This window comes from Nestor notabilis, unplaced genomic scaffold (genome assembly GCF_000696875.1).
Source record: "Nestor notabilis isolate BGI_N333 unplaced genomic scaffold, ASM69687v1 scaffold22092, whole genome shotgun sequence".
NCBI lineage: Eukaryota > Metazoa > Chordata > Aves > Psittaciformes > Psittacidae > Nestor > Nestor notabilis.
This window is the reverse complement of record NW_009917271.1, coordinates 30927-53772: the sequence shown is the minus strand read 5'-3', so window position 1 is coordinate 53772 and position 22846 is coordinate 30927. Positions and strand designations below refer to the sequence as shown.

General features: G+C 38.4%; 1 protein-coding gene across 1 annotated transcript in view; it reads left to right on the top strand.

Moving 5' to 3' along the window:
- The window catches only part of GAK (cyclin G associated kinase), a 51443-nt gene that overhangs the window by 27259 nt on the left and 1338 nt on the right, over positions 1-22846 (top strand). The window contains exons 15-25 of the mRNA XM_010009150.1: positions 418-612; positions 1653-1770; positions 4268-4347; positions 4682-4875; positions 7690-8163; positions 10148-10318; positions 15549-15683; positions 16035-16154; positions 19398-19610; positions 20747-20895; positions 22294-22470. Of these exons, the coding sequence (XP_010007452.1) occupies positions 418-612; positions 1653-1770; positions 4268-4347; positions 4682-4875; positions 7690-8163; positions 10148-10318; positions 15549-15683; positions 16035-16154; positions 19398-19610; positions 20747-20895; positions 22294-22470 (2026 nt within the window). The remainder of the gene's footprint in view (positions 1-417; positions 613-1652; positions 1771-4267; positions 4348-4681; positions 4876-7689; positions 8164-10147; positions 10319-15548; positions 15684-16034; positions 16155-19397; positions 19611-20746; positions 20896-22293; positions 22471-22846) is intronic.

The window sequence follows — 22846 nt, the reverse complement described above, 5'->3', positions numbered from 1 at the left end:
TGGCTAGTTTGTTTCACAGGTTAACATATGTCAACCTACAGACCTAAGGCAGTATCTGGAGTTGTTTGGAAGGTGAGACATACATGCAGATGAGTTCATATGAATTGCTGTATTCGATTTTCTGGGCAGTATATTTCTGTTGTGATGTAGGATTTTGTACAGAAACTGTTTCTGTCCTTAAATTGAGGCTGGCTAGGAATCATAAATATTTCTCCATGTTTCTATTTAACTTTCTTTTTGTGAAATTCTGTAAAATTTGAAAATCTATTCGCTGGAAGTGCTGTTAAGTGTTCCCAGTCATATATTGTTATCTGTCAGTGCTCAGTGGCTGGATATGAATGGAAGTAACTCAGCTATGAATTCATCCATTTTAGTATTTGGTTCTCTGACTAAATTAGTACCTTTTGGTTTTGGCAGATACATCGAATACATGTGTGATATGATGGCTGAAGAGCCTATTATTCCTCACAGCAAGCCCATCCTTATCAGATCAATCATCATGACTCCTGTTCCTCTTTTCAGTAAGCAGCGTAATGGTTGCAGGCCTTTTTGTGAAGTTTATGTAGGTGATGAGAGAGTAACCACTACCTCCCAGGAATATGACAAAATGAAGTAAGTACACATAATTTGTGATGAAACAGCATGTTCCATTTTTTTAGACTAACTTTAATATGAAGTCCTTACTGTGAAGAGAAAGCATGATTTTGGGTGTGCCAGTTGAGCAGAAAGCTTCTTTAATGTATGGAACAGCTCCTCTGTCCCCTTTAGCTGATACTGAAAGGTAAATCATGGGGAAGAGACAATGTGGTTATAACAGGAAATTGGACCTTTTCCTTCAGAAGATGTGGGAATGGATGCCACCTAGATGACAGTGGGTAGCACAGTGGGCACTGCGAGGCAGAGGTGAGGATGACCATTCCTCTCACTCCACATGGTATAAACTAGGAAGATTGATCCTTGATGTACATGTACTGAATGAACATCATGCCTTGATCATGGAAACAGTAAGGATCCCTCAGGCATGGTAGCTGTAAGGGGTGCTCGTTAGCCTCTGTACAGCTCTGGAGTCTGCGAGTGTCATAGAACCCAGGAATTGCAAATGGTACTAGCAGTACTAGGTGTAGATGGTAATAAGTGGAGGAAAGATGAGAAACAACCAAGGTGGTTCTAGCATTCCTAGAAATCCAACCCTTGTAAGGAGTTTAATTAATTTGAAGACAGCAGGAACAGAAACAGCTGTGGAGTGTTTTCCTTTTCTCTTCCACTGTCCCTCAGTGGGATTCCTAACATATCACAGCAGTGCAGCTACAGTTTCTCTCTGTACCTTTCTTTGTAACAGCTTTCTTTATACTATCCTGTCTCTTGCATTTCTGAGCAATCCTTGAAGATGTTTCTCCTGTATTTGATCTGAGAACTATGGGTCTAAATTTGTCTGTTGCTCTGCTGTAAGTAGCTGTTAATCTTGTTATTTTTGGAGCAGCTTTCATTTAGAGCTAATTCATTCGTAATAAGGGAAGCAGATTTTTATGGGTTGATATTTGAGGGCCTTGGAGAAACCAAACCAAACTAAACGTAAGGTAATACACACTGGTGGGTTTTTTTTTTTTTTTTTTTTTCCAATGAAATTAACTGTTGCTATATCTTTTCTTCAGGGAGTTTAAAATCGAAGATGGGAAAGCAGTAATTCCACTAGGTATAACAGTCCAGGGAGATGTTCTTATTGTGATCTATCATGCGAGGTCAACACTAGGAGGCCGACTTCAAGCCAAGGTAATGATAAATTTAACAGCCTACATGGAGGATTTGCTTTTTCTAGTTGCAGCTTTGTATCATCCTTGTATTTGTGATCTCATTAAGGACATGGATTTATTTGCTTTTCTTTGTCCACAGAAATATGTGAGGTTTTAACCCACTTGGGAATTCGGCCTTTTCAAGCCTAATAAGTGTGTCTAGTCTTAGTGCTCTGCAAGTAGATGCTTTCATAAGCATTTATGGAAATTACTTCAGTAATGATAGTTACTATATTTGCATGGAAAGCCTCTAGCCATTTTTTGAGGCAGTGCTTGTTATCTGTTAGGTTCCACAACAAGAACTTTTTAATTCTGTTCACACAAACTGCAACCAAAGCAAAAATACCACTCAATAAAGAAGTAAAATTTCAGGGACTGCCTGTAATAAATAGGTTAGAAAAATCCATGTGGATTTATACTCTTTGTAATCCGTGTAATCTTTGTACTCTTATTTCTAGAGCTAGGTTGAGGTTTCTTATAGCTGATTTTCTTCCTGGTCTTTGTTTTCCTAGTGAGAATGCATGTTTCCTTTTATAATTCAACTGTGGATGCAAATGTATTGCAAGATCACAAAACTTGTTGATGAATCCTGTCTTCAAATTTCTAAAAAAGAAGCATGCTTTTTTTTTTTTTCCCCCTCCATATAGTAACCCAAATTAAACTCGGAGATCCATGGAAAAGATAGGAAGGGGTAGTGCAAAGCTTAGGTTAACTTGGAGCACTGTGAAATTGATCTGGCGGTTCTTCAGACAGTTTCCGTACATATGGGGCAAACAAGCATAATCATACATATCAGCTGTTACTGGAATGAATGGTTTTCCATTTTTTCTACTTTGTAGGAAGGTATTTTGTTGTGTTGCAGAGGTATGAGATTCTCTTAAAGTCCCCAGAATGTTAGGATGTTCTGGAAGATCTGGCCCTTAACACTGAAAGCTCAGTGATATGATTCTCTGATGTACCAAAACAACTAGTGCATTTTTCAAGGTCATCCTTGAGGAAGTCAGCCAACTGGGGAAAATTCAGCCAAGGTTGGCTTACGATCCCTGTGCAACCTCAGTTTCTCTGATGATAGGTTTTTTTTGATGTGGTTTCTCTGGAATTTATTCACGGATTGGAAAAGATTAGAATTTTATCATCCATATGCTATGACACATGATACATCAATAGTGTTTTTGATGATCCTGGTTTGGAGCTTTGGTGGAACAACATTCAATGTGTACTTAGTTTTGCATACTTCAAGTTACCCCTTGAAGCTCTCTGCAGAAATGTTATGGAGATCAACAACCACATTTCAATATTGCTCTTAAGTGCTTAGATCTGGGCATTGTGAATGTTGCCCACTTACTCACAGTTGAGAGAAGATTTAGTTAGGATTAGTCTTCTAGGAAATGTCTTGCATAGCAGGGGATTAAGAAAACTGATTTAATAGGGTGTTCAGGTTTTCATTTGTAGTTCAGGGTAGGGATGAATGGATCAGAGAAACTCTCTTCAGTATGTCCACGCCTCTTTTGTGTCCAGTGTTGGGTTCCTCAGTGCAAGACTTGAGATGTGTGCTCATGCATGCTGGATAGAGGGGTAAGATCACCTCCCTCAATGTGCTGGCAACACTTTGCTTGTTACTTGACTTCTGGTTATGATGTTCAATAAATGCTCATTTACAAGGAAAGCTTTCATAGTTTAGTTTTATTATGTTGTATTTCCTAGACTATTATTGTATTACTTGCTTTGTAAGGACTCGCAAGACTATTCCACATGTGTTGTACTGAAGACAGGGAACAAATACATTGTGGATTTATCACTTTGCTGTAATGTGGATTTGTGCAAGACCAGGAGCTACATGAATCTTCTACAGTAGCATTTTCTGGACTCTTACACGCTGATCAGGCATAATGAAAGTAGCTTTTTTTGTCAGCAGAAGAAAGAGTTGGGAAAATTGAATGGTTGTAATGAATCAGTTTAGAAAAGCCCTATGATCTGGCTGGGATGAATGTCTGACTTGAGAATTTACAAAGAACAACAACTCTTTGCATATCTTATTAAGCGTCCTTTTAAGTGTGCTGTGTTTAAAACTGTTCTGAATCAATTCCTTTATATATGACATATTTCTTGATTGGTGTTTTTCCGAGTGTATGTTACTTAGAAAAGTAATAAGGATCACACAGTTTCAGTGTTTAGAACAGGGTCTGAAAATACTTAACAGACTTCCAATAGCCTGTTTGAGGTTAGTGATGAGATGTGTATGGTTCAAGGTACTTTGCTGTCTTTCTGGTAGAAATTGATCTATCTGTGTTCTGTCTGAACCTGCATTTCAATCTCTCATGATGAAGTGTACCTGGAATTAAACAGAGATAGCAGCAAAAGAACCACTTTAAAATACTTGAATTCTGAAAGTATTTTACATTACAGTAAAGGCATGACACTGTGTGTACTGTTCATATGTATTTATACAGTTTCCCTGTATTTCTTGTTTTCAACAGATGGCTTCAATGAAGATGTTTCAGATCCAGTTCCACACAGGTTTTGTGCCCCGAAATGCCACCACAGTGAAATTTGCCAAGTATGTTTTTGCTTACATGTTTTTGTAGGAGACTGGAAGAAGTTTTATTTAACTGTTTAACCTGCCAAGCCAACATGTGGCAGGGCGCGAATATAGTCAGTGTAGAAAGAAATTACTTTGACTGCAGTAAGATTCTTTTGTTTTCTTACCCCAAGGAAACTGAAGGTTTGTTCATGTACCAAAATACCACCCATTTAAACTATATGGGAAAAGTAAACAAATATAGCATGTTTTAAGCCTTATACTAATTTTCTTGAAGTTTTGCCTTGGACTTCAGTCAGTTTAATCAAGCTATTTGTCAGTATCAACACTCTACTTGTATGCATATTTCCAGGTATGATCTGGATGCCTGTGACATACAAGAAAAATACCCTGATTTGTTTCAAGTCAATCTGGAAGTAGAGGTAGAGCCCAGAGACAGACCTAGCTGTGAACAGCCACCGTGGGATAACATGAATATAAAGGGACTGAATCCCAAGATCCTTTTCTCCACCCGAGAGGAACAACAAGAGATTTTATCCAAATTCGGTAATGAATCTCTTGGAAAACTAGAGAATATGACAAAGATTCTAATGTACTTGGTGTTGAAGTGTTTTCTTTCATTTCTGATGTTCCTCTAAGTGAAAGAATTCTAAAAGGTTTTTTTTGTAAATATCAGTTAAGAATTTGCTTTGTATGAATAAGTGTGAATTATCTTTTAATAATGGATCATAATTATCTTTGTCTGTCTTCCACTGTCATTACATTTGCTGGCTTTAAAGCTATGAATATGCTACTTGCAGGGATTGTAGCAAATAAAATTGTGACAGCCAGGTTTTGTAGGCAACACGTCTTGAAAGATCTATATTTGGCTAAACTGATACCATTATCATTTCACTTAAAATCATCTAAGCATTCCTCACAAATGGTCTTAACTGAAAATTATTTTACTGAGATCTTTGTGTACAGCCAAGTAATGCTGTAATTCGATTTCTAAACTTCTAATGTGGTCTAGCAGATGTTTAATTTTTTTTTTTAATACTACATATTCTGTGATTCATTTGTAGATGCCTTCATTAATTCCAGTCAATATTGTTCAGTATCTTTCTTCTTCTGGTATCAGTAATTAGCTTTGATATTTTCATTAAGACCCTTAAGCCTTCTCTTTGCTTCCAGAATTAAAAGCATGATGGAGATTACTGTAGTGATTTTAGTATACCATACATGAGCTCTTCCTTTCTGCCCCTAATATGGTGCATCTTAATTATGTTTCTTTTGCTACAAGGTGGTTACTGCTGTCTTACATGCTTTTGTAGAATCATATGTTTGGTTCATATTATTTAGGTAATTTTCTATTTAACTTGGATTATAGCGATTTAAAAAAAAAATCTGAACACAACTCTCATCTCACTAAAGTTAAGATGCTTCACTGATAATGCAGATCTGTAAAAATGAGTCTTATTTTTTAAATCACTTTCATTTTCTGATTTACAAATTGAAATGTAAGGGTTTCAAATTCCACTGAAAATACTTCTTAAGACGGGTGGGAAGGGAATAGGACAAGAACAAATGCTGTGTTTTATAACTGGTTTTATAACACTTCCCTTATTAAAATTGAATTTGCACTTTTTCATTAATCATGATCATTCATATCTATTTTCTGAGGCAGACTATTTTTTTCAGCATCTTTGTAAACTATAGCTGAGTATGTGGAAGGAGAGTGAAAAAGTACTCTAACAGTTTGGCTTTTAGATTTAGACAAATAGCTTTCTCCCAGGCATTCATTCCATTATTTGCAAAGAGTGTATGTACACTTACTAATTCAGGGAGTCTTCTTACTTGCCTTGAGGAAACTTCCTTTTTTGAGAGGTGATACAGCAGTAGGTAACTCAACACAACTCAGTCTTACGCAAGAGTCACTTAATATCTGATCTCAGTAAAATGAGAAATGTAAGGAGTAATTAATTGCAGCAACATGGTGTATTACTTAATTCCTTTGAGATGTTTAACAAATCCGTGTTCTTCTCTGGCTTTATACTCTGTGCTCTCCCTATAGCTGCATTTGCTGTTTTCTGATATTCTGTTCCTTATTGCAGACATTGTTCATACATAGCTCTTGCGTATTCTAGGGTATGATTGTTAAAAGTGAGGTGTTAATTACATTTTCCTGCAAATGTAAATAAAATATTTCAGTGTTTTGCTGTGAGTTTGATTTAATTAAATGTTGTAGTCTTACCAGCTTTTGAAGTTGAAACAAAGTTAATAATGCTAATTTCAAATGGGACTGGGAGCATGACTTTGGCTTTGTAGAGCAATAGATACTTTGAGACAGTTGTCTTGCTGTAGGCTAGCCAACTGCTAGGACCAGGACTGAGTTTTAGAAGTTTGTCTCTAAGGGTTTTGGCTTAAAATCTGTGTTACAGGGAAACCGGAGCTGCCTAGGCAACCAGGTTCAACTGCACAATATGAAGCAGAAGCATCCCAGCTAGAGCAGTCTTCAGAAAGTGCGCCTACTGATACAGAATCCCCACACAGCAGTAGTACTGATGCAAATAACTTCTTTCATTCTCTGGACTGGAAAGGTATATGTTTTCCTCTGAATTAACTATCTGTTGTATGTTTGTTGTCTTGTACACCTTCCAATGAGTGCTTAAGCCTTATGCAGCAAAAGTCACTATTTCAGCAGAACATGAGAGAAAACTATTTAAAGAGTGAGCTCTGCAGGTTCCCAGGTGGCCATTCCATTTCATTTGGATAAACACCAAGTAATGGTTTTTGGTATTCTGTATAACTTAAATGCTGAGCCAAATTTTTCTTCTTCTGCAAAATTCTTGACCTTATAGGTCTGCAAGGAAGCCTTTGCATTCCCACAGCCCCACTTAGGATGGCTGAGGAACAGGAAAAGTAGACTAGCCAGTGGGCTCTGTATCGGTGCATGTGGGCTGAGAAAACTTAACTTTACAGTGCGTGTGGAAGTCCTCCTTCTGGGATGTGCTTTGATGGCAAAAACATCAGTAACTGCTTATGCTGTCATTGAATGCTATCACTGAGTAATGCAGCAGTTACTGAGTAATCTTCTAAGCCATGAGTGGTATGGTGTTCTGAGGTGAATGTCCAAGTCAGTCTCATTTGGTAAAAATCCGCAATACCTGCCCTTGCAGAGTAGCAAATGTGGTAGTGAGCTGCCCCTTTGCCTGCCCTGTGAGGTGGTCGGCATCAGTTAATTCTTTTTTTTAATCAATTCTTTTGTGACGTGTGATTAATTAAGGATTGACCTCATATGATCTTACCATTTAAGTCTGTCTTATTCTAGTTGGCAGAAGAATCCTGGTAATCTAAAGATGTTGTTTCTTTTTGTTCAAGAAGGGAAAAGTCCAGAAAGTGGAATAGAGGACAGTTCATCTAAAAATGATCGTGTTCAACTGTCTGATGATAGGGAGGAAAGTGAGCCTTCAGATGAGGAATTCCCTACATTTCCAAGTGAAGAAAGTGCAGTAAGTGTTGATGAAAAAGACTCTATTACTCCAGAAGGAGAGTTGCTTTTTGAAGCCAATTTTGAAGCTCCATCTGCACCATTACAAAAATCTCTTCCTGAGGAAAATGTAGACTTACTGGGACTAGACTCTGATATTTCACTAGAGCAGAAGCAACCTGTCTCAGAAACAAATTCTTCATCAAGTAATGCGGACTTGTTGAACAATCTGTTTGTGGGTAACGCATCACAGATTTCAGAAGAGCCCACTGGAGATCTTCTTGGACAAGGAACAGATTTCTTTTTCAGCAGTCAGTGTCCAGCTGCTACTCAGGGTACATCTTCAGCAGCAGCCATGTCTTCAGGTATGTAAATTTAACATCAGTACTCTGGCTGGCCAACAGGTGAAAACTGCTGCTTGCATTGTGCTTAGGAAACCAGTACCATGTTTTCATCAGTACAGTGAAGACATACTGGTCTGTAGCAAGAATCTGCATAAAATAGATGCTTTTACTGCATGGAGAGAAATTTTTGTTATATTGCCAATATCCTATTAGCTTTAAACCATGTAAACAGAAAAGAGTCAAATTTTGAATGTAAAGGAGATTCTATAGTCCTAAAAAATTTCATACAAGCATCACATGCCAGATCCTCTTCTAAATCCATGAGGAAATAACTTCTCATGCTCAGGTATATGATTCTAATGAATTTCTGCTTTCTTGCACTTTATATAAGCAATAGCATTAGATGTGGTACAGAGCTGTGCTGCTTAGGTCACACGTCTGTGTGGGATTTTGGAGTGTTAATCATTTAAGAGTGCTAGGGAGCTGGAAATCCTGTAGATTACTTGTTCAGACCAGTAGCATGCTGCTAGGAAGTGTTTTCTTGCTGGATTTACTGATGATGGTGGCAGGTCTGTACCCTGAAAGAGAATGTTACACACTGCTAGGTATTTGATATTTAAAACAAGGTGGTTTAGTTTAGAGGTTCTGTTCCTCTTACCAGTGGATAGTTGGGTCATTGTCACATGACTAAACTTTTGGGAGTAGCAATTCTCTGCCTGCATTTAACAGATTTTTGGAGGATGTTAGTCAAAGAATCTGGGAAGGTTTAGCTTATTTGCACAAAGGTAATTAAATACTTCATTTGCTCTAAAAACTTTAACCTACATACAGCTGAAGAGTATTTTTGTAGAGAATTTAGGTTATTTCAAATACTACTTTATTGTGAAGCAGTTCAGTATTGATTTTCATCACTGTGGTCAATGTGAAACCAATTTACCTTCTTTTTACATAAGCAAAAGTCTGTAAGAGAAGCCTTATGGCTTTTTTTTTTTTTTCTTCTTCTTCTTTATGCCTTTCTCCATGAAACACCTGGACAGTAGTCATATGTGTATCTAACTACTTTTGAATTGGATAAGAGATACAGAAGTAAGAATATTTGGCCACTGTGTTATTTCTGGTTTTGTATCAAACCTGTATTTGAGGTTTTGTGTACCCACGATGCTATAGCAGATAGCTTGATGACAGTTCAGGATTTGGTTTTTTGAAGTGATGCTCAAGACTCAAGTACTGAGTCTTGGACAACGTGGTCATCACCCCTGGATGTGCTAGGGCACTGTGGCAGGATTGCTCCTTCTCTTCAGCTTCTGAATCGGGCAGGAGTCCCTGGGCTCTTCAGGATTTTGACCCTAGGGGGCAGCAGAAACGGGAGGATCACAAGCCGTAATTCCAGCTGACAGTCACATGTTACCCCATACTATAAATACTCTTCCAATTACTTTTTTTCTTCACTGTGATCACTAGAGACCTGTAGAAAGCCTTGCTTCTGTTGGTTTTCACTCTTGGGCTGACGCGCTTTCTGCCCCACAGTCACCAATGCCTTCGAGTCAAAGTGGTAGTATGAATGTTTTGCTTGATGTACTTTTTAGTAGTTTAGTAGTCTGTTTTGATTAATTTCTTCAGAGATTTGACATTATAGAGCATTTAACAAATGTAATTCTTCTATTTTATGCAGTTGGTCACACAAATTTAAGGTGGCTTATGTGGATGAAATTAACAATGTTATTGAATATGTGCAGTCTTGCTAGGGATTTGTGTTTGAAAGCATAGCTGTTCATATTGTATATGGCTGAAATACTTGTACCAACGTGAAAGCATGTCTAAAGGAAAGGGACAGGTGGTGACTCTGCCATGAAAAATTCTCAGAAGGCTGCTGCAGTTATCAGCACGAGCTCTGATTTTTGTCTGACCCCCGGAGGGCTAAGGCTTTATCAACTTTGCTTATTCTAAAATTTGTCTCTCTTTTTTCTTTCTTTTTTTTTTTTTTTTTTCCCTGCTTATTTTTTAGCTGATCCTTTTGACCCATTCACAATGTCATCAAGTTCAGACAATCAAGCCTTGTCTGGTCCAGACTTCTTTGGGGACTTCCTTAATCCAACTTCAACATCTACATCTAATACAGTTCCTTCTGCACACAGTTCACTTCCGCCTTCTTCCAGCTCAGATTTCTTGAATTTAGGTAAGTGTGCTTCTGGTGTTCTGTTTCTCAGCAGTTTGTGCTGCTCTGTGCATTTGTCTTTCAGCTTAGTCAAGGTGGATTAATGCCTTAATAGATCCACTTGTTGTGACGGCTGTTTTAATTAGCTTCATGTTCTGGGAATGTGAATATGAATGCACCAAGTTAACATGTCCTGTGTAATGTCATGCTAATATTTATGATGAGAGGATTTCTAGCATTGCTAACCTTCTGTTAGGAGCAGTCGTTTCCTCTGAGAGCTCTTACTGCTGAGGGTATACAAACACCAGCAAACTTACTTTTTAGATACCAGATGGCTAGTTTGATTGTATTCAGATTTTAAAGATTTTCTTGAAGCCTTGGAAAAGAAATGAGCAAGTCAAGTTATAATATAGCCAGTTCTTAAAATGCAAGCTGAGGCTAGCTTGGACCTCCTTGACCTGAATGCAGTCTGGTAATATACTTATGGAGTACATTATGTAATACTTTAATCTTGTTTCACTTAATTTCTCTGATGTATTCTTGGTGAAGCCTTTTCCTCATGCATTTATTTTAAAATCTATTAATCTTTAAACAAAAAGCTTTGGTATATTTGGCCTTCCCATATCTCTATCCTAAGCACATTATTTCCAAAGTGTTACTAAATAGAGCTGCTAAGCATCCTCATTCTTCAAAAAGAAACCTTGCAAAAATGGTGGAGTGGTAGAGCCAGAAAGGATGCTTTTTAAATGTGCCTTTCAAAAAAAAGCGTGGGTCTTCCCCACAGGGGTGGGAGTTGTGGTCAGTCTGTAACAGCTCTTCTCTGTTCCTCTTTCATCCCCACACTGTTCCCCTGCTCCTGTGTAGGCTCTTCCCAAGGGATAGTCTCTCAAGATGGGTCTCTAGGATACAGTCCTTCAGGAACAGACTGCTCTGGCATGGGTCCTTGAGGGGCTGCAGCTCCTACCAGGAGCCTGCTGCTGCATGGGCAGTTCTCCATGGGCTGCAGCTTCATCCAGGCAATGCCCACCTGTATGGAGTCCCCCATAGGCTGCTGTGTGGATATTTGCTCCACTGGTCTTCACCATGGGCTGCTGGGGAATCTCTACTCTGGCACCCAGAGCTCCTCCTCCTCCTGCTCTGCTGACCTTTGGGTCTGCAGGGCTGTTTCTCATCCTTTTCTCACTCCTGTTACAGCTGCTTTGCAGTGTTTTTTATCATTTCTACATGTGTTTTCCCAGAGGCGCCCCTATCCTGGCTGAGGGACTCAGCTGTGTCCTGCAGTGGGTCTGCTGGAGCTGGCTGTGTCCAGCACAGCGTAGTCCAGGCCTCTCATTAGAGGCCACCACTACAGATCCACACATATAAATAGGAGGTAGTTAGGAATGCTGGTATTGCATTCCTTGCCCTGAATCCAAGAGTGTCTTCCCAGAGCATACTGCATGTGGTTTTGAGTTGCTTCTCCTTGTTGGATAGTTGGTCTACTTGACCCTGCAGTCACCCTGCAGGGTGATGCAGTCTGAGTGTTAGCTACAGGGAAACGGGATTAAAAGAAAGATGCAGTATTTGCCTGGCTGAGAATGAGGGCTTCTCCCTCAAAAAATGCAAGGTTAACTAGCTGATTGCCTGCTTTGTAATGTATTTATATTATATTATATTCCAGCTGTGGCTGATTCTGCTGAGAAATCCCACTTGCTGCTTCCTTTGCAACAATTTTGTTCTATCCTATAAATAGTAACAGCTGTATTTTTTTTTAGTTGTGTACTTGTATAGTTGTCAGTTTTATGCAACTTTTAGTTAGGACACTGTTGTCAGTGCATGAGGTAACCAAACAGATAATTTTTTCCTGTTCATTAGAGGATTTGATCAGTATTGGTCCGTGGAGCATCATCTCAGCCAAAATCTGTCCCACTCCAGAGATGGGGACCTCTGGAGATTATCTAGTTGGCCTACTCAAAGCAGGGTCAAGCAGAGCAGGCCACTAAGGACCATGGCCTTGCCAATTTGTTTTATTTCTGGGGATGCAGACTCTACAACCTCTACGGGGTACGTGCGCCAGTGTTTGACTACTTACAGAAGAAACTGTTTCAGTTTGTGCCTGTTGCCTCTTGTCCTTCCGTTGGACAGCACTTAGATGAATGTGGCTCAGTCTTTATTTCTTCTTGTTAAGCATTTATATGCATTGATAAGACTGCCCAGCCTCAGTCCTCCTCTTTTCCAAGTTTAACAATACCAGCACGTTTAGACTATCCTCATACCAGAGGTGCTCCAATCCCTACATCAGAGAACCATTTTATGTACTAAATTTAAATCGGAAAAAGACTTAAATGTGAATTTCCACTCTCTAAATGTGTATCTGCAACCTCAAGGAAACCACTGTCAATATTCAGCCATGAATCTACTGTTGCAGCAGTAATAAACATCTAGAAAAAAATGTTAGTGGTAAGTTTTCTTCAGCAGTAAACAGTTGCTAAGCATCTATATATACTAGGAGAAAAGCTGTTTTCAGTGAACACAAGTTCAAGAATTGGAATTCGAGGGTTGTAATTCTCAATGTGGCTTGAAATATAAAAGGATGGGAGTTTTGAAATGTAATTTCAATTTGTAGCAAAGATAGATCTTAAAGAATATCCAGTCTGTTAAGGAATTCTGTCTTCTAATAAGAAAATGTTGAGCAGTTGCTCCTAAATGGCAGTGTGTTAACAAGGTAATTTAATTTTCTGTGAAGAGCTGTAATAATTTGGCAGAGAAGCTATTAGGTGGAATGACTGTTCACTTCAGAATTTGTAACCTGCTTTTAAGTGGCCACACTTGCAAAAGCAAGCTGTTATCAAAAGCTGAAGACGTGTCCATTTTTGTTTAATAGATATCTGTTCAATGAGCATTTTGAGAATCATTTGGATATGAAACTAGCAGGTCATCTCTAATGCAAGTTGAGTCAGGCATGTATTTCCCTGTATCAGAATGATCTGACAAAAGATAGTAGGAGATGTGGAAGGTGATCAAAAGAAACCCAATGACCAGTGTAATCTTCTCCTGAGTAGAAGTTAATTTCTGTGACAACTGTGTTCTCAGTCAGGCTTTAGACAAGGTTAAAAAACCTTGCATCATACTAAACCAGCCTCTTAGTTCACAGAAAATCCTGTTGTCCTCTGTGATTAAAGGATTTCCTGTAGAGATGAGTTAAATAAAGAAAACCTTATGTGAAGTTGTGCGTAGGATATAGTGAAACACGGGTCTCTTATTTTGGGAAACTGGAAAGTGTCATCTGATTACCACCATCTTATTTTTACATTTTAGCTTGGTTTGAGCAGTGTTAGTAAAGAACTGTGCCCTGACCTCCAGTGGCTTGCTGCTGTATGGATAAGGGTTATAAATACACTAATGAAGAACCTAAGGGACAAATAGGAATGCATCTGATTGCCCAGTATCTCAATTACTTCAGCTTCTGGAATATTCAGCTATGCTTCATGTTTTAGCCTTTCTTTAGATATTCTGCTACTTTATCTTGATGCGTCTGTACGAAGTCTAGTGTGCCAGGTTATAAAACCAAAAGATTCTGCAAGTGGTCCTGTCAGCCTCATCAGAATATGTATAATACTATTTCTTGATGTTAAAAATCTATTGTAATGCCCAAGTTGTACAACTAGAAATAGTATAGCATAATAATAAACAGCTCCAGGAGGAACAACATCTCTGTTCAGTATGTTGCTGTATTCCATTGTTTCAGATTTTTCTGATGGAAGTGTAGTGGATGTATGTGAGCTTGTACTATTCATAGTGCGTTTACTGCTGTACATAGCAGTAGGCTGTTCCTTGCTTTGTTCAGGGTGGGGGAGGTGGTGAACTTGACTGCTCTTATGCCAGCAGTTATAAAACACCTGATTACCCTGGTGTATTCTCAATCTTTCAGAATGCATTTAGCTTAGTTGACTTTATTCTTACTTCTCTCAACTTGGTTTTACCATAGTTAATGTATATGGTGGTTCATTTCTCCATGCCCTATAAAAAACTTGTAATAGCAGAGATAATAAGCTAAAATTACTTCTAGCTTAAAATCAATTCTAATATTAATTCAAGGCCTGCTTAGTGTTGGGAGTGTCATCTGGTACAGCAAATTTCTAAACTCAAATAAGATAAAATGGCTTCTGTGATCTGGTATCAATATTCAGAATGTGAAGTTGAGAAGCTGAGAGGTGAAAAGCCATGATGTAGTAGTGAAAACATCCAAAATATAAAAGTGGCAGTATCTGTGTAAGGGTAGCTTTCCGAACTCTCGGTCTTCGAAATGTCTTAAAGCACCACTAAACATACAGGTTTTGATGAAATGTCACCTCTCCTTTAGCACTGACTGTTGTCATGGCACTTTAAGGGGTGGTTACATTGAAAAGCAGCCCTGCTTCACTGTGTCTCTGAAACTTGTGCTCAAACAGAATGCACGGAGCTGGCCTGAAGCTTTGAGTGTTCCATACCTAGAACCTCTCACTCTGAGGATGGCTGGCCTCATACTGTGTGTGAGAGAGGGTGGAATAGTTTGCAAGCAGCAGGGGTGAAAGTTATAATCCTGTGTTGGATGTGACTCCAGAAGTTAGTGGAAGCACCCTTGCATCCTTTGAATGTGACTGTTTCTTAGTCTGTTTGCAGTTGGCGTGGTGGTCTGGCTTTGCATTTAGAGAAACGGCTTTTTCCATGGAGCAAGTAATTCTCAGTCTTTTCCCAGAAGAGAGCACTTTTCCTGTATCCTGCTCTTTAACCATATGCTTTCATTCATGTATTTAACCTAAAGGGGGTATCAGTTTGTCAAGAGCTCCCTTTGTCACATGAGGCCTGGGGTAGGCAAACCTGCAGTTTGAAGTAAACTGGATCCACCTATGTAGCACCTAGACTGCTGAGTGATACGGAGCACCACTTGATGAAGCACTGCTGATTTCTGGTTACCTACTGTGTTGTCAGGAACAACAGCGTGCCATCCCTTAGCTAGTCATAGTTCATAGCATTGCTGGTGCATGAAAATATCCTTTCTGTGAAGTGCATGGGATGTTTCAAGTACAAATGAAGGAATTCCAGTGGTTAAACCCTTCTGAGGCCTGCTTAAGACTGCTTGACTGTAATATGGAGAAATTTAAGCAAGCCGTGTAGTTGGCCATTATAGCTGACAATCTGGTTCGTAGTCCTATTGGTATTGGCAAAATATCCACTGTTGTGATGGTTTTCTTAAAAGAATAGTCAAAAGATTGTGTTTTTTCTGTTGTAGGGAATTTGACACCAGAGCCACCTAAAGTACCATCTTCTACGAGTCACCCAGATCTTTTAGGTGGATGGGATTCTTGGGCAGATTCCTCAGCATCCAGCAATGTTGTGTCACCACAGTTGAAGCCTCTTTTTGAAGGTATTATGAGATGAAACCCTTACATTAGAAGGAATAAGGAATATTTCAGACTTGGTCAGTTTAATCACCTGAAACTGCTGAACATGTCTTCATGCCTTTTGTTGCTTGAAGGACTCTGTGCTCTTCTGCTTAAATGCCTCCTTAAGTAAGGCACTTCTCTAGTGTTTGAGTTCAAAGCAGAGGAACCAAATAGTTTCAGTTGTCCATAGTAATGGTGATTCTTGTGGTAAAAGGTGTCATGGAGCAGAATGCTGGGGAGGTTTACACAAGGTGTTGTGGCAATAGTACTTTTATTCATTCTCTCAATTTCCAAAGAACAGCAAGTACGTGATATGTTTTCTTATTATACAGGTCAAGCTTTTACCACAGGCAGTCAGTCAAGTGTGTCTTCAGGTCTGTCTTTCAGCCAGGCTAAATCTCAAGACTTTGATCCTTTTGCTGATCTTGCCAATCTTGGATCTGGTCTTCCAGGTAAGATCTTATGTTTAAGACTATACTTAAGGCCTTTACAGTTTGATTTGCTTTATGTAACAAAAAATTTAACTGACAGCTTATATAAAGGAAAGTGTTTTCTTCTAATTGTTAACAACCAGCTTGAGGTAGTTGCTGAGAGCAGACGCAACAACATTGAATCTTTAGAGAGACTTGTGAAACATCCAGAGTAATATTTCAGAAAATAACCAGAGCTGTAATTTAGAAACAGTAAAAATACTTGTTGCTTCAGAATCTAGTTGCAGAAGGTAGGGAAAACAAGGGGTTGCTGATCCAGTAACAGCATGAGGTTTCTTATCTAGCATTAATTTAGCTGTGAAGGATATAAATGAAAACTTGATTAAATTGTTAGTTACAAAGTGACAGTTATATTCAGTACTCTTCTTTGAGTTCAGTATGCCTTCATACTGTGCTACTCAAATCTGTCATGTTTGTATGAACACAAATCAAGCCCATACTTGCACAGGAATACCATGAGCATTATGAACATTTGTCAGTTTGCAGTGGTGTGCACAAGAGGTTATGGAAGATGAGACACGTCGTAGTTTAACACTTGTAGTGTTTGACACTTACCCCCAGACTCAGAAATTAGCCCTGCAGCATTCTTAAACAGCAGAAAAGCTAAGGGCAATAAAAAGAGCACAGGTCCTTGCATTTTAGGACCTCACTGCCATAATAGCAAATGGATGATTTGTCACTGTTAAATCTGACTAGCCACCAGAAATCCAACGAATGATTTGGAACAGTCTGTAGTTGCTGAGTTGCAGAATTGCAGAAATGTGCTTTTCCTTTAGCCTGAAGCTGATAGTTTTATCCTTTTGCCTTGGCAGTTACCATGTGTATTGAAATTTTCGCTCTCTTGGTGGAATAAACACGAAGTAACATACAGTGTTCAACTTCTTTTGTGTTGCCTGTTTGTAATTACTCACGAAATTCTAGTGTTGAAGCAGTACCAATAAGGTAGCTCAGTAGTAAAATAATCTACAAAAACTTTCTAGCTCAATAATTAAGGGTAATATGGACTTGTTAAATCTATACTGTAACAGTAGAAAAGAAATTATCTTTGACTTGGAGTTGTAGGTATAGCTCACGCTTAACCAGTGCAAGAAACTGTACTGGTTTTAGCAGGATTTAGATCAGTTCATTAGTTCTTTTAGTTAACTTTCAATAGGAAAAATGACTGCATTTAAGAGTTAACCTTCTAGTTAACCTTCTGAGGCTTGAACTACGTTTTCTGGGAATTGTAAGAACTGGAGTTTAGACTATTGTATTTTTCATAGGACTTTTTTGGTCTTCACATACAAGTCATTACTGTGGAATAAAAGTTATGAGAGCGAAAGCTGCTTAATCGGGAGTGCTATATAAGCAGAAAACAAACAATAGCTAAATGTAGTTAGTAGTAGTATATTAGGCTTTTGGTAGGATACCAGTAGTGTTCTGTGATAGTTCATATTCTCACACTCTTCAAGGAATGATCTTGTACCAGGAAGTGGGAGTGTGGTGCTGAAAGTTACTGATAATAGTGAGACATTTGCTTGTCCTACAGGAGGAATTGGTTGGCCTTGAACACTGAAATAATGAATGTAGAATTCCTTGAAAGAGTAGTAGAATTAGATTATTTTTCAGTGTGTGAGGTCATGTACTCTGACTAGTAACAGGGATTTGTTTTTCTGTAAATTTCACAATTAGAAGTGACTGAAGTCTGAGATGACCATGCAGTTGTGTGCTTTCATGAAAAAACATTGCAATCCTAGATTTTATCAGGTGTTGCACTGCAGTGCTAGGTTTTACCAGGTGTAGAGGTATATGGTATTTAGAGGTAATATGGTGTGCTATACATGGCCCTGGGGAAGACATCCTCTTGTGTAAGCTGTTATAAATAAGAGCAGCAGCCATAAAAGAAAGCTATCAAGAGAGCTGAGGAGCTGAAAGAGAAAACAGTTCATGTTGATTTGTATACACAGACAAGCTTGTGTGTTTTCTTTCTGAGGCTGTAGGATGAATAAAAGGGGTGGGAAGTAAAACCAAGTTTAAACTTGCTTGTGATGTGTTTTAGCTGAAAGTCAGGTTAATCATCAGCTGATTAATAATGTAAGTGGAGATGCAAATACTAATTCACCTTCCTTCAAGAAATAATGAGATGGGATCATAAGCTCGTTATTCAAGACCAAGTGATAAAGACTTCTCTTTTGAAGTGCTAATATTTCATTCATACTATACTTTCTGGCAGGCTTCAGATGTGTAACCATATTTGGCCACTAGTCTTGAATTCATCTTCTGTCATTTTTAGGGAATTCTTCTGTCATGAAGAGGTCTTATTCTGTTTTAGGATACCGTAAGTGTGGTATAAAATGTTTCTCTTCCAAAAAATCTAGATGTATCTAAATTCAGCCATGCTATTTTTATCCTGTGATGGGTATATACCAGATATAAAAGCAACATGTCAAGGGAACTGAGTTTCTAGGAGTCTTTCCAAAGGAAGTCAGCCAAGGGCAATTTAATGGTAGCTTGGTTTAGAATTTAAAAGAAAAAAAAAGAAATCCCATGTTTATTCTCATCAATGAGACAAAATGCTGAAAAATAAAAGGTTGAGGCTTTATTCTGCTCAGTTTCTTTACATTGCTTAGCAGCTTCACCTGCTACTCTTGGAAGAACGCACAGGGCCTTTTCTCAGTTTCACAGCACTCAGTGTTATTCATACTGGTTTAATGAAGGGAAATGGGATGCTAATAATTTAATCAGTATTTGTTGATAAAGGCCTATAGATCACACAAGGGTGATTACAACGGTATCTCCTGCAGGCTTCAATGATTTTTTGCTCATGTGCAACATTCTCTGCTAATGTTGCTGTAGAATAATCTCATCTTTCTTAAACGGTAGTGCAGAAAATTACTAGACTTTGAAAGCATGCACTTTAAAATACTATTTATCTTACACTTTCTTGATCGTATGATTACTTTTTCAGTGTCCTCTGCTTATTAACAGAAGTCGAAGTGTAATGAATTCAGTAATGGCTCTAGCTCCTGCCATCCAAGTTACTTGCTAATGAGACTCTTACCTTCATTTTACACTTTTCTGTTATACTTTTCTGTTACACTTTCTCTTGTTTAGTGATATCACTGTAACATAACAGTATGTTAGGTGTCAAGACAAAACTGTCTGTCTTGTATTAAACAGGTGGCAGATACTGAGCTGAACAAATAATTTAGTATTTATCGTTAGGTTCCTCCAGTAGTGGACTCTTGACTGGTGGCTTTGGTCAGAAGACTGCTCCATCTCAGAAGCTGGGAAATCAGTGGCAGAAATCCACAAAACCACAAACTACTTCATGGCAATCTCAGCCTAAAACCAGCACAGCAGCTAAACCAAATTATACAGTAAACTTCAGTGTTATTGGAGGACGAGAAGAAAGAGGAGTCAGAACCCCAAGCTTTGGTAAGTTTTCTGAAACCATTGCTTATAATGGCACTTGTGATACATACGGTAAAATGATGCAACATTCTTCCTAGCTGAAGAATAGTAGCCAGTCTTAGTTTAAGGTTAAACTTACTGGAAATTCTTGTGTTTCAAACAGTGGTGGGGATGGGAGCAGGTGGGATCATTCTTGGAACCAGTCCTGTAAGATGTTCCAACTGAACAGGCAAACCTAGAGGTACAGGGATGGGCAGGGGGTCATCTACATTAACTTTCTTGGAAAAAAATATTTTCCTGGTGTGTTGATACTAGGATTATGCCTCCCTTTATTTAACTGACATACAAATGAACATCAGGTACTTCCGTAAGTTGAAGTTATTCTTTTGATCTGTATCTGGAAAGAGATGGGCACGATGTAAAGGCAGTGGGTGTGAGTTGCAGCACAGGAAAATCTGATTAGAGAACAGGGAAGAAAATGCCATTTTTCTTTAGCTTGATGAAATGCTGAAAGGGGACAAGGGTTGTTGTGATTCCTCATTCTTGAAAACAGGTGGACCTTAACTGGGCAAGGACCTGAGAAATTAGCTAGTTGTCCCTATTTTGAGTGGGGACTGGACTCTGTGACATCCAGAGGCCTCTTCAGAATTCAGTTATTCTACAGTTCTCTGAAATTTGTTGATTCTATAATGACTGTTGATACTGGTATTTCATTGATATTTTATTGGTATTTTTAAGTTTCGGCATACTTAAATGTTGACTACATACTTCTGACTAGAGTATGAAGCATATGGTCATTTGACAAACTGCTGTTCAGCAGTTAAAATTACTTTATAGTGGAAAAATCGAACCTTTTCCAAAATTGTGAATAGGTAGATGGGTACTCCCTCAAATCTGCTCATTTTTTTTGGGGGGTGGGGAGGTGGGGAAGACATGCAAATAGTCACATAAATGCCATTATTTGTTTTGCTGGGCTGAAAGCTTGTCAATGATCCTTTTATTCCTGTCCTTCTGTTAGTCTTGTGGAGTTTATCAAGCCACTGAAGAATATTATTATGGTATTGAGAAATGTCATACAGGTGTATCTAAGTGCAGTGTATTTCCCCCATTAATGTATTCCCCTATGTAACTTTTCATTTCATGTTTTATTTCTTCCATAGGTCAAAAGCCAAAAGTTTCAGAAAATGACTTTGAGGATCTCTTATCTAATCAAGGGTTTTCAGCTAAATCTGATAAAAAGGGACCAAAGACCATTGCTGAGATGAGGAAACAAGAAATGTCTAAAGATATGGACCCCTTGAAACTCAAGGTTTGTTTAGGAGTGTTTTTTACTTAAGTGAAAATCTGAGCTTATGCTTAGAACTGCTGATAGCAGAACAGAAGGATACGGTGACTAACAGAGCAAATTGATAAAGCAGAATGAAATTTTATCTGCATTTAAATCATATGAATGTAGAAGTTAATTACCATGAACAAGAGTCGGTTGGCAATGAAACAGCGGTGACAATAGCACAAAAATTATTTGGATGGAATGCAATTTTCTGTTTCTTTCAGCTAAGCTTGGAGGCTTTAGGAACCTTTTTTCCTGTCAGAGTCCATTTCTTGAAGCTAGAATTGTTCTTTATCTTGGGCGGTTCCAGAGGTCTCCTTAGAAAAGATGGATATGGCTGATAATACAAAACTACATTTAAAAAAACAGGCAGGTGAGAACAGCTGTCTCCAGAGTGACCATTAACTTGCATTTACCATTAACAAGTGCTACTGCTGTCCTAAGAAATTACTAAAAGATGCAGTTCTGGAGATGGGCTATAGAACTAGTCTTGGAGTGTTACCTGGTTGGCTGTTAAGGTTTTTTTTGATGTATTACTCATTGATAACATCGCATATTAATATATTTTTGGTTTTTTCATCTGTATGGTGCTTTAGAAAAGTTTGTAAAAGAAATTCTGAGGGATGCTGAAACCTGTTTTCACAGAGTTATCTTACCCTGAAGAGAGTGTGGAGAGCTTGCCTGGATACCTTTTAACACAAATTGCAATAAATGGGAATAGAGATTTTTATTTACCATACTGATTGCTGATAGAGAACAGAGATTTTCATATTATGTAAAGCAACATTCAGTGAAGACACTGTATTACTGTATCACAGAGGCTTGAATAGTCCTTTTAAAGTCTGAAATGGACAGTTATTCTAATCAAATTTCATGGTGATGTCTGAAAAAACGCTTTAGTTTGTGGACCCCTAGAGGTTACTTAACTAAACACTAACTATTAATATATGTGACCTGAAACTTTTGTACAGATCAGGGAAGAATTTTAGTAAATCAGTGTTGTGCCCTGACTGGGAGTTAAGGTAATCGTAACAGATGTTTTTAGTTACTGTCAATTCTCTTGTCATTAATTTTACAGGATTTTCTAATGTGTAACCATCTCAGTAATTTCTCTTGCAATGACTCAATATCTGCAATAAACTAATAACAATGAGTTACTCCCTAGTGGCAGATGCAAAATTTCACTTTGGGTGGCTAATGATCTGGGTGCCAGAAAGAAGAATATAGTAAGACACTTGGTCACAGGGGCTAATGCAACGAGACAACTGTACCTGAGTCTTACTCTTGTAGTCTTGTACAGAGTGAAGGTTATGTCTCTAGACAGACTGGGAATGCTTACAGTGCTTTATTCAGTGCTATATGTTCTTTTTTTCACAGATTCTTGAATGGATTGAAGGAAAGGAGAGAAATATCAGAGCATTAATATCCACTCTTCATACAGTGCTTTGGGAAGGGGAAAATAAGTGGAAACCAGTCAGCATGGCAGATCTTGTGACTCCTGAACAAGTAAAGAAGTACTACAGGAAAGCAGTGCTTGTAGTTCATCCAGATAAGGTGAGTGTGTTCCTCTGATCTTTTCTTTAGAAGGAATACAAGCTGCATACTAGTCACTGACAGATGCTGCAAACTTGCTTCTTACTAAGCATCCTAGATGCTCTTCACGTTGCTTCCATTGTCTGCTGAATTTGGTGTCCTAATGCATTCAGGTAGTACAGGATTTTTCTTGTCATCCTGACACAGCACAGAATTCAACAAATAAATGTTAACAAATGAAAGATCCTATAAAGCACCAAAGTCAGTTATGCTGGGTTCTAACTGACTGCTGGCAAGTTTAATGCTGATTAGTGGAATCTGCTTTATTTACATGAGTCGATACTTCAGGTGTTTTAGGACTATTCATGAGTATATGAAGACTCAGAGGCTGCCACAG